Source organism: Episyrphus balteatus, chromosome X (genome assembly GCF_945859705.1).
Source record: "Episyrphus balteatus chromosome X, idEpiBalt1.1, whole genome shotgun sequence".
Classification (NCBI taxonomy): domain Eukaryota; kingdom Metazoa; phylum Arthropoda; class Insecta; order Diptera; family Syrphidae; genus Episyrphus; species Episyrphus balteatus.
Genome location: NC_079138.1, coordinates 3,009,644 through 3,021,654, shown reverse-complemented (window position 1 = coordinate 3,021,654; position 12,011 = coordinate 3,009,644). Strand labels below are relative to the sequence as shown.

Genomic DNA, 12,011 nt, shown 5'->3' with positions numbered 1-12,011 from the left:
TTTCTTTGTATAAAAAGCTATTATCGTAAGTATTTTTTTTTTATCCTGCATTCGACTATAAATAATTCTCTTTGTTGTTTTGGTGTTTTTTTTTTTTATTTTTTTTATAATTGTATCGGCATTGGGGTTTTTTTTTGTTTTAACTTTTTGTTTTCATGATAATTTTTAAAAAAAAGTTCGTTTTTATTTTCCCTTTTTTTGTGCAAATTTATTTCCATTTTTTCATGTTGGATTTTTTTTTTCAAATCAATAGATTCATTGAACTGGATCCACATGCGATAAGAGAATTGAATAATTTACTATTTTTTCAACATTATATTTTGCAACAACCACATTATAATTATGATCTTTTTTTTTATATATGTATTTGAGAGAAAAAAATGACTTTACAAAAATAAAAATATTTATAACTAGATGATTTGTATATTTTTTTTTTTATCAGTTATTCCGCGCAAACTTAATTTATTGGTTTGAAAACATTCATCAAATTCATTAAAAAAAAAGATTAAATTCATGATTGGGTCAGACGTATACTTGCAATTGCAGCTCAAAGTTCCTACATAATATATATATTTGATAAGCATTAGAATTAAAGCTTTTAGAAATTAAAGTTATCAAAAGAAAAAATCAAAGAAAAAAAAATCGATCGAGTAAATAAAATAATTTTTTTTGTAGGTAATTTTAATTTAAAATTAATCCTTAAAAATGATAAAAATAGTTATCTCACTACGTAAATTTTTAATAAAATTGTTTCAGATTTTAAACGAGATAAAATAATAAAAACTGCAACGCCATATTTGTGTTATGCGATTTTTTTTATGGGAGGTATCAGTTTTAATGGAAATATAGAAAATTAAAAAAATGGGCCTCTGGACTCTACTAAAAAATCATCGATATTAAATTTCAAATAAATTCTATCAATCCGGCAGTTGGTTTTGGGTTTAAAATACCACGAAAGGGAAAATGTCATGTGTGAACGTTTCAACAACATTTTAGTATGTTAAATTAAAAAAAAATATTTACAGATTTATTCTACATATAACATATCACATCTAGTTTTGAGCTTTACTCATCACTATTTTCGCTATATTCTCAAAAACTAATTTTTAATGAAATTCTTTTTATGTTTCATCCTGAATGCATTTAATTTTGAATTTTCAATATTTCAATATCAATATTTCGAGTTGATTTCGTTGTCGCTTGACCTACTTGTTCAAAAAATTAAAGTAAATGCATGCTTAGTTTTTGAGAAACCTGCCTATACCACATTACCCAAGTGTACCACATTTACCTAAATTACTATAGTGAAGTGATGGTTTGGGGTTTTTCCAGTTGTAGGCGCTAGCCCGTTACACCAAATCAACGGAATTATGGATAGTTTTCAGAATAGAGAGATCTTTGGAGTGTTTCTCCATTAAAGAAGAAAGAAATACGTCGGCTCTTCCTACAAGCTGATGCAAAACATTCTTAAAAGCTCGTTAAACAGTAGCGATGGTTTGGGGTTTTTTTTTTCAGTCGTATGCTCTAGCCCGTTACCCCAAATCAACGGAATTATGGATCATTTCCAGAACAAAGAGATGTTTTGGAGTCTTTCTCCATTAAAGGAGAAAGAAATACGTCGGCTATTCCTACAAGCTGATGCCAAAAATTCTTAAAAGCTCGTTGTTAAACAGTAGCGATGGTTTGGGGTTTTGCCGAGCAGTCTTTAAAAACAAAATATAAACTTTGAACAATAACATTAAAAAATTCCGTTAGTTTTTCACAGCCGAAATTCTTAACTTAAAATTTTGTATGTATTTAAGATCATTATAAATGACTTAGAAAAAATATTAAAACAATATTTTGTTCCAGTTTTGTGTAATATAATTTCAATTAATGAAAATGACAAACAAATATGGAATGTTTTTAGCAGCACTGTAACAAATGTGAATTTTTATTTTAATGAATGCTGTTTTTTTTTTTTTTTTTTTTGTATTCATATATTGTATTTGAACTTAAATTCAATCCTAAGTGGGTCATGTTTGTAAATTTTTTGACTATCTTTTCTCCGACGGACGTTTCGACTGTGTTTACAGTATTCTTCAGGGCTAATTATAAAAAAAAAAAAAAAAATGGTTTGTCCCATCTCCTAAACATTTCATTTTATAGACTATGTTTGATTTCTCAATTTTAGAAAGCTTACTTTCAAATTCGAAAACAATGAAGTCATTATGATATTTACCGACTGAAAAGCAATACGAAAATTTTCTTTATTTTCTTATAGGAGCATTTAAAATTCTACTTAGGATTGAATTTAAGTTCAAAAAATTAAAAATTAAAAATACCTTTGTTCTGAAAATCCACAAAAAGAGCTGAAATCAATACAAATAAAAACAAAACGAAGCAAACCCCAAAATAAAAGAAAACCAATCTAAAATGGATAAAAATCTAAATAATAAAAAAAAAAAATAAATAAATAAAAAAAATTAAAATAAAAAAACAAACAATACGAATTTAAAATTGCATATTTATATGTATATATATTTAAATTATTGTCAATCTATACTCTGGGAATACTCTTTACAATATATTTAATATTTTTTTTTGTTTTCATCTTTGATTTAATTATTTTATATAATTTTTTTTTTCTCATTTTTGCATTTATACATTAAATAACAAGCTTGTGTTGCTTTAAGTTTAAATATTTTTTGTTTGTTGTATTTTTTAAAGACATCCTTTATAATATATATTTGTTCCGGTTTGTATAGTTTAACAGTTATGGATTATGATAAGGAAAATTAAATGAGTTTACATACATTATATACAGATTTTTTTTTATTTCAATTTAATCCTAAAGACATTTAAGAGATGACATCTTTGGTACTCAGACCAAATTACAGAAAATTTTGTGTACGAGTTTTTTTTTTGGTTTATTTATCAATCGCATAATTTGCAAGCCTAACTGTAAAATTTAATTTTAATGGCAATTGCTATTGATTTTAACCCATTGGCCGGCAAACTATTTAAAAAAAATTGGCTTATAAAATGCCAACATACACAAGTTATGCCCTGATCTATAATATAAACTATAAAGTGTTGCACGAACCACCTTCTCAATCGAATTTTCTTTCTATATTCTCTTTTGTTGAGGTCCTTTAACATAAATTTGTCTATTAATACCGAGTTTCTCGCCATATTATTAGAAACATTGGGGAAAGCAATTTTAAAGAAACATGGCATTCTTTAGGGAATAAGGCTCTAATCAGCCCTATCGTGAGTTTCACGTGAAATGTTTTCCACCCGGAATATATTTGTTCGCACGGAATTTTAAAAGGTATCGTGAGTTTCACCCGAAGGGTATTTACATTTTCCGCTAAACTAGTTTCTTGTTCCGCACCAAAATTTAAATGAGAAGAGCCGTCGACAAACTAGCATATTTCATGAAAAAAAAAGTTGAAAATACCGAGAGATGTCCGAACGTGAACAACTTTTCGCCCGAAACTCACAATAGGGGAATAGTGAAATTAAATTTTTCCGAGTGGAATTTTGTTCACGTGAAACCCCCGAAAGGGTTAATTAAGTTTTAAAAGTAGATTATATGGATAAAAGTGATTGAGTAGGATTTTTTCCTTGCGAAACATGGAAGGATGGACTGTTTTTTTTTTTTTTTTATTATTCGTTGAAATGTTAATTTTAGTATTGCCTCACTGAGTTGCTCTATTTTAAACAAATAAATTATATATTTGTAAAACAAGAAGATGCCTCTGCTGGAAGGTGGAAATAATGCATTGCATTCTGGCTAGACTTCTACAACATACTTGAGAATAATTTTTAAGAAAGAGCTTTTGTTGTGGTTGGGATCCGAAATTTCCAGATGAAGTAATCCTAAATCACATGGCCTCTTCTAAATTTGAAATGCTATGTTTGTAACAAACAAAGCCGGCACCTTATGTGATACACGAAACACTTTGAAACACTTTCCATATTTTAAACATTTTTGTTTTTTTTTTCGTGTGAGATGCGAATTAGTTGAAACTATCAGCTGTCAAATTTATCCTTTTCCCTAAAAACTATAAATGGGTTTTTCAATTTATAGAGAGAAAAAGAGACCTTTAGGAAGAGAGATAATATATCCTTAGTATAGGTGCTAGGCCACGGAAGCATTATCTAGGGCTACATTGGGGAAAAGACTTATGTGCAAAATTTAAAGAAAACAAAATAAGAGTCTTATGAATGAGGCACTCTAGATTTGCAAACATAAAAGTCTTTACGGTTAAATTGCAATTACCTGTATAATGTTTTTTTTTTTTATGTATATAAAATATTAAAAAGAAAACAAATAAATAAAATAATGTTAAATGGCGAGAGGAAAGTGTGTAAAAATAAATAAGAAAATGACCAATACCTTTTTTTTTAGTTTGAAAATATTTTGCTTCGATAAAAAATAAAAATTATTATAAAATATTGTTCTAATTTATTTCTCACAAACATTTTCTTATTTTATTTAATTTCTTTTTTTTGTTTTATTTTGTTTTATCAATTGTTTAAAGCTTTAAAGTAAAATTAGACAATAATTTACAATGGAGCAATATTTGTTTTTGAGTGTTTTTTTTTAATGATATATATAAACAATATGCTTAAAACATATAATAATTGTACAGTTAAAGACAAATTAAAAATAAGACAAATAAAAAATAATATTAAAATAAAATAAAATTGTATAAATCATTTTGAACATAATATTAAAACAAACAATTTAAAAAAAAAATAATAATAAAAATAATATTATTTATTCAACTATGTATTTATCATTAAATAATTATAATTATCTTTAAAATCAGTCAATTTATTATTCAGCTCTTTAGTATTTTTTTTTTCGTTTTTTTTTCTTAGTTAGTTTATTTAGTATAAATGAAATTTTTGTTCTTTTAATATTTAAGATAAAATACTTCTCTATGTATTTGTTTTTAAATTTATTTATTTATAGGAATAGTACTCATGGCCGCCTCCTTTTTTATCGATATTTTTTTTTCTCTTGGAATCTTGAAAAATGTGTGTACACTGTACATCCCTTCAAGCAGTTTTTGGAATGTGTATATTTTTTTTTTTCGTTTTTAAGATGTACAAAAAAGAAGAAATATTTCGTGGTTTGATGAACGATTTGATGTGAAAGCAAAGAAGTAGAGATAGGTACCAGAGTAAAATTAGTTTCTTATCATCAATGTCCATACAATGTATCTAGGGGAACAAAAAAAAAACACTGCCGCAAAATCCTTTAGTAATATCAATTAGAATGAGATTTTATATTGAACCCTTCCATATCTATCGGAGATATATATTCCACAAAACGATACTGTCGGTCGATACAGGTTCACCCTGATTTATGTTAATAATTTTTACGACAGCAAAAAACATTCTAAGTATCTCAAAATCAAAATCTAGTTGTGCATTGGAATAAAATTTGAGATCACAGAAGGTTATGTGGCTTGTTTTTAGAAAACAAATAAACGTGAAAGGAAAAAAAGCAGAAAAGAGACTTTTGCTTGCTATTAACTTAAATAAGATCTCTAGCTGCTAGTTCGGGAAAAGCCTTTCAAACCTTCGTCAGTCTTGGCTGGAAAGATTGAGAGAAATATTTGCAATTTATGGTTTTCTAGACATTACGAACTTTTGCAGCAGTGGAATAAATTAATAACATTAAAAGTGTGATAGTTTTAAAATTATTTTTTTTTGCTTAGTTAAAGGTTTTAAGACAAGTTATCAAGAAACGAGTCGACAATAAGATAATGTGCTGGACGAAACAGAATTTTCAGATCTGTTCTTTGGACCTTAAACATGACGATGATGGAAAGATAGAATTTATTATCTAATTATTAAGAATGTATATGCAAGAAATGAAAAAAATAAAATTTATTGTAGTTACTATCTATCGTTCAAGGATGGAAGTTTGTAAAACTTAAAAATTTAAAATTAAGAAACAATGAAAACGACGGAATAATCGAAAATGAAATGAAATTAAATAAAGTTTTTTTGTTTTTTGATAATAAATAAAATGTAAATTTAATAAAATTAAAGAACGAAAGACATTTACAACACATTAATGAACTAATGAATATTCTTTTTGAAGAGTAAAAAAAAAAAAAATACATTATTTTGCAGCAGCGGCCAAAAAAAAAAAACACATAAAAATACTTAAAACAAACAAAATCTAAATAAAAAAAGAGACTTTTGTTGCAGCTGGTTTTTCTAACTTTACTGCCAATTCTCTTTCATGAACATACATGTACAAATATATGTATAATTCTAACACTTAAAAATATATATATTATGTAATTAGACTTTTGAAATAATACACAAAAACAGTCACAATCGCAAACAGTATCAATTTATCAAAAAAGAAAACATATCATAGGTTTTTTGATACGTTAGCTTTTGAATATATGTTTTCCGTGTATGTGTGTTAAAATTTGATTAAAATAATGTAATATAATACAGAAAAAAAAACAAACAAAACAAAACAGAACAGAATTACTAAATGAAAAAAATTAAAACAAAAATGAAAATCATCTCTTAAATGACGAGAGTGAAATAAAAAAAGGGAGGAAGATGAGACAATTTTTTTTTACATTTTTCACACACAAACGTCTGTTTTATTTTGAAAATTTCACAGTATCATTTGTTAAATTAATTCAAAAGCTTTTTTGTTAATCTCTTTTTTGAAGAAAATAAAAAAGGACGAGGAGTCTGCAATTACTCAAAAAAAAAACTCATTTCAACAACATGAAATCTTTTCATTCTTTCTATTTGTTGTTGAACAAATAGTGTAACAGGTTTCAAGAGCCCAATATTCTTAACCTTGTTTCAAGATAATAACGGCTCTAGTAGTCAAGTCAAGAACACAACACTTGTTTTGTAATTAATAATATAAAAAAAAACAAACTCACTTGAAATTATTTCTTCGTGTTCTTGATTGTTGAATTGGTTTGTATTATTGAGTGAATGAGATATAACTTTGGGTTTTGGTGAGTTTATCACAATTTAAGGAAGAATTCAAAGAAAATAAGTCAATACTTGTTCAACATAAGTCTTGTTGTATTGTTTGTTTTTGCGGTGGACGCCTCAGTTGCAGATTATCATGAAACTTGAGAGACTTGATAAAAAAAATCCATCTTTTGTTTGTTCTTATTTTGTAAAGCTCCTCCCTCCCCTCCCATTATCGTTGTGTATCTTCCCTTTTTTTTTTGTTTGTTCGTTTTCTTCTATGTAAATTGTTTACTGTTTTTTTTTTTTGTTTTGTAGTTTTGTTTTTGTTTTTTTTTTTTTTTAACTTATTCAGCAGACATTATATTATGAACTTGTTCTAATTTAAAGGCAAGTCTTTGCTTTTGTGAGAATTCATCTTCTTCCAATGTTACAGTTAATTGTTCATTGTATTTCACAGCATATTCATATAATTCGTGGAGGGCACAATTTGTATTAAATTCTGTTGTGTGTAACTGTAATGAAAATATATCCAACTTAGTGTATTTTATAATAAATTACAAAATATTTTATTAAAATAAAAATATAAAAATTTATTGATTATTGTTTCAACTCACTCTTGATTCTTCAGCTAGCATTGCATTCATATCTTGATCGGATATAGCTGGCATTTCTCTAATATCACGATAATATCGATCCACCCATTTGCGATATTCAGGTATATCTTTTGCGTATAATAGCTTTGAGCTTGGAGAATCCTTACCTGTAAATAAAAAAGTATTAGAAAATAAATATTAGAATCAAAGAAAAATTTGTATTTATTTAATCATTTCAAATATGATTTGCTCAAGGAAACTAAAAGGAATGTCATTCTAAATTAAATTATAGTTCATGTTCAAAAGTGAAAAGAACGTTTAACAGACCATACTTGCTAGCCTATTTAGATTGTACAACTTGCAAAGGATGCAAACTAATGAACATTCATTTTTGCCCAAATTGTATTACTTTATACCTCAGTACCATGATTTTTTTTTTCTCAGCAGGGAAGAATCACCTTGAATTCAAGGATTGGAATGAAATGTTTGTGAAGAAGATTAGGGGAGAGAGAGATTTACTGAGGTCTGTCTGGCAACCCGCGAACCTTTTAGATATGTGTAACAAAATTTTTTCTAGGGTAAAATCTGCTTAACAACACGTACGGAATTAGTGAGCTTTACTAGACCTACGTTAAGTACCCAAAGATACGTGACCGACATCTTTAAACAGCAACCAGCTATAGAATTGGTCCACAGGTTATTCTAATGCAAGATTTTGCATGAGGTCAAAGTGCTAGACTCGTTTCAGAATATCTTCAAGACGTTTGTATACCAACTTTGGAGTGACCACTCAGAAATGTAGATTAAAATTCAATAGAACATGTCGGCACAGATGAAGAGAAAGAACTGGAACTTGGAAAGAACTGTCCATTGTTTCTAATTTTTTGAGGTCTAGGGTTCGAATCCAAATTTTTTTTTTTTTTTGCTTACAGATAAATAAATTTTCTTATGATGCTATCACGTAAATATATCGTCCGCAAACCAAGTTTACAGACAGCCAAATACTTTTTTTTTAATATGAAATATGGAAATATGGTAGATGTTTTATATTGTTCATGCTAATTTTTTTTTTTTTTTTTACAAACATTAAAATATTAAAAATTCTTACCTAATCTATGATCTGATGTGGAACATGAATCCATAAATGTTTGAGCAACTACTGATAAGCAGGAATCAACTATGTTCGACTTATGAATATCAAAAACAAAGTTTGGATTTTTAATTAAATTAACCCAAAACCTAAAATGATAGAAGAAAAAAAAAAAACATATAATAAGATTTGATTATTTCTTTAATTTTAAATTTATATTTACCTTAATGGCAAACTATTGCTCTTCCATGTATGCACAACTTCGGGATCAGTTATGCCATGCAATAATGCTTGATCATCCAAAAAATCAAACATATATTTTATTGCCAAAGGTAACGCTGAACCTCTGTGTGCTGTACTAAATATTGTCTCGAATAAATCATCGACAAATTTTTGTAGTGTACCCTTAGTGGCAAGCAGTCGTGTCAAATAAATTTCCGACACAAGTTTATTTACACGTTCACCTTCTTTTTGTAAATCACTATCGTGGTGTTTGACTAAATGCCAATATTTTAACCCATTCTCATGGATATCATTATTCAAGGGACTTCCAGCTCGACTAAATGTTGGGGATGATGATGTGTATTTTGATAAATTTAATGTTTCATATCTGCAAATAAAAATGATTTAATAATTAATAATTTTGTATACAATTGCTGCAACAAAAAAAAGATAGAAAAAAGACTAACTTGTGAGATTTTTCATTTTTATCTGAGAGTATTGAGAAATTATAAATCGAGCTTTGTTTGGGCACCAAGCTTAACCCGGCACCATCGGGAACATTATAGTGTTGTAGTGTATTGAGTTTCTTCCATTCGTTTTCCATCTTGGACGTAGTATCTTCATCATAGAGTATAACACGACCTGATGCTCCTGTTCGCCATTCTATCAACAAAAAATTAAACCGCATTAAATCACAATATCAATTTAATTTTAGCAAAAAAAAAAAACATATACCTAAATCTAAATCATCTTTTCTTGGGCGTTGACTGGATGGAATATTCCTATAGATAGTATCCAAACATTTTTCCTTAACTTGACCAATGGTATCACAATCGAGAACTTTGACTTGAACATTCTCCGTGTTAGTGGGCATCATTTCCATATTTGTACAAAACATTGGTTGTTGTGTAATGCTAGCAAAAACCGTCATTGGCCGGAATTCAATTAATTGGCGAATGAGTTTCTCTTCGCTTAACGAATATCTAGCTTCATGAGTGCATGCATCTACAGGACCTTTATCAACTTGGCCCTTAACAGCTCGGAATAACATATACAATGGTTCACCGGCACATTCTTTCAGAAATTTATACAACAAAAATGTGAACCAAGCCGATAGCATCTTTTCGGCAACACTTTCTGTGCGACGTAGTAACAATTTCGGATGACTCTTGCCTTCGATGCATTTTTCAATTAATTCAGCTAAAAGTGTTTTCAATATATCAGTGCAATATTCCAATTTGGATTGTAATGTAACCATGATAAGGGAAGCGACATTAACTCGTTCACGCATTGAAAAGTAGCGATTCGATTCTAAAGTGCGTATGAACAGTAAGAGGAATGTTTTATTCATAATCAATTGACCAAACAAGCGAAGACCTTTTTCTTTGCGCAACAATTCTGGTCGTTCCCATTGCAAAACATTGTGATCCTTATCATTGGGAAAGAGAATTTTCATGGCATAAGTACGGTAATCAAGGAATGGTATACCGCCTGATGTAAGGTCACCAGTTAGATCTGTCATTTCGGTTTGCAATTCAGCAAAAGCTTCTTTACATTCCGCAGCAACACGTAACTCTAGAATATCCATTTGTTCTTGCATGTTTCTCAGCACACGATTAGACTCGGATGTTTTCTTTTTATAGGCCACAAGTAAACAGACAAAGAATAGAAACAATGCTGCTACTCCAACAATTACACCGAACATTACATTCTTTCCCAGGCCATGCATGATATTTGGCGAGGCATAACTCAACACCCCAATGCGATATTCCAATGATTGACCAATTTTCACAACCACCTCAGGTACCTCACTGGAATCTGTAGACTCCGATGGGGGTCGGCAGGTCAATTGCTGACGGGATAGCGAAGTAATATTACATATCCCATTACCGATCATCACCAGCACATCGCTTTCCTTACACGCACGATCTAGATTCTTTCCATTTATTGTTAAGTATTCACTTTTATAGTATTTGACTCGATCTTCAAAACGATCATACACTGGATTGGGGTAAAGTTCAAATTTATTATTATGCTTAGTCGAAAGATTTTGCACTCCGATAACATTGTCCATCAAAAATCCATACTCTAGTTGTTCCGGTTTGTCAGCATCGAGAAACACTGAACCTGTGTCGATTATTGGTGAATTGCAGAGCATATCCGACGATGATAGCACCTCACATTCACTGAAGAACATTTTTTCGTTGTAATACACATACATGTTTGGACTCTGAATATAATCAAATTGACTTCCTCGAACAGCTATTTTAATACCACCCGCTGGTATACCCTTCGGAGATTTTGTACCTGATTGACCAGAACTAACATAATCAATTGTTGGATCTTCGACATATTTAAAATTATAATCGTTGAATTCTCGAATTCCATTATCAAAGTGCATTTTCAATCGACCCTCAATGATACCCGGCGATGAACTTGTCCGGCACAATGCCTGAGTTGCATTCGTACTCAATATTTCACAGGGCAAATGGTCATTGATAAACGATTGTATACGACTGCCTGCATTTAAATATTTTCCAAAAATCATAATTTGGGTACCACCGGAGACGGGACCAAATTTCGGACTGAAGTCATCAATTTTCGGATCGACAAATTCAAAATCTGTCTTCGATTCACCTCGATAATCACCAATTTGTACAACTATCCGACCATTTCGATAAAGCTGCACACCCGGACTGTCAACAGTGCAGACAATTTGTTTTGTATCCACATAGAATTGTTGAAATGGCATGCAGTTGATTCCGGCAATTCGAACACCTGTAATGAAAATGAATAAGAGATAGGATGTGAATTTAGAATTGAGATTGTGTATTCCAAGTCAAGAACGTTATATACACCCATCGCACTGTTTTCAGTTAAACCGGCATCGCAAAATATTGTAACAAAACATAAACAATTATTATTATAATCTTTATTAAAAAAATCTTATTAATTAAAAAATAAGTAAGGAAATAAATTGTTGTGTTTTTATATTTTTTTATGTTTGTTGGTATGTTGTTGCAATCGTCGGTACATAACTGAGTTTTTTTTAACCATGAATATAAAAATTAAAACTTTTTTATTTGGCAACCGATAGAACGCAGTTTGTTCTGAACGCTTTTACTCATAAACGCTGTTGGAGA

At 29.3% G+C, this 12,011-nt stretch overlaps 1 protein-coding gene across 3 annotated transcripts in view; it reads right to left on the bottom strand.

The window, feature by feature from the left end:
- Positions 1-7,278: 7,278 nt before the first annotated feature.
- The window catches only part of LOC129920743 (plexin-A4), a 52,671-nt gene continuing 47,938 nt past the window's right edge, over positions 7,279-12,011 (bottom strand). For 2 of the 3 annotated variants that reach the window (XM_056002341.1, XM_056002340.1), the window contains 6 exons: positions 9,604-11,646; positions 9,336-9,531; positions 8,870-9,256; positions 8,665-8,795; positions 7,578-7,723; positions 7,279-7,496 (listed from right to left, as the gene is read on the bottom strand). In XM_056002341.1, coding sequence (XP_055858316.1) covers positions 7,308-7,496; positions 7,578-7,723; positions 8,665-8,795; positions 8,870-9,256; positions 9,336-9,531; positions 9,604-11,646 — 3,092 coding nt within the window. In that variant the 3' untranslated portion in view covers positions 7,279-7,307. The remainder of the gene's footprint in view (positions 7,497-7,577; positions 7,724-8,664; positions 8,796-8,869; positions 9,257-9,335; positions 9,532-9,603; positions 11,647-12,011) is intronic. The other variant, XM_056002342.1, reaches the window with a different exon arrangement.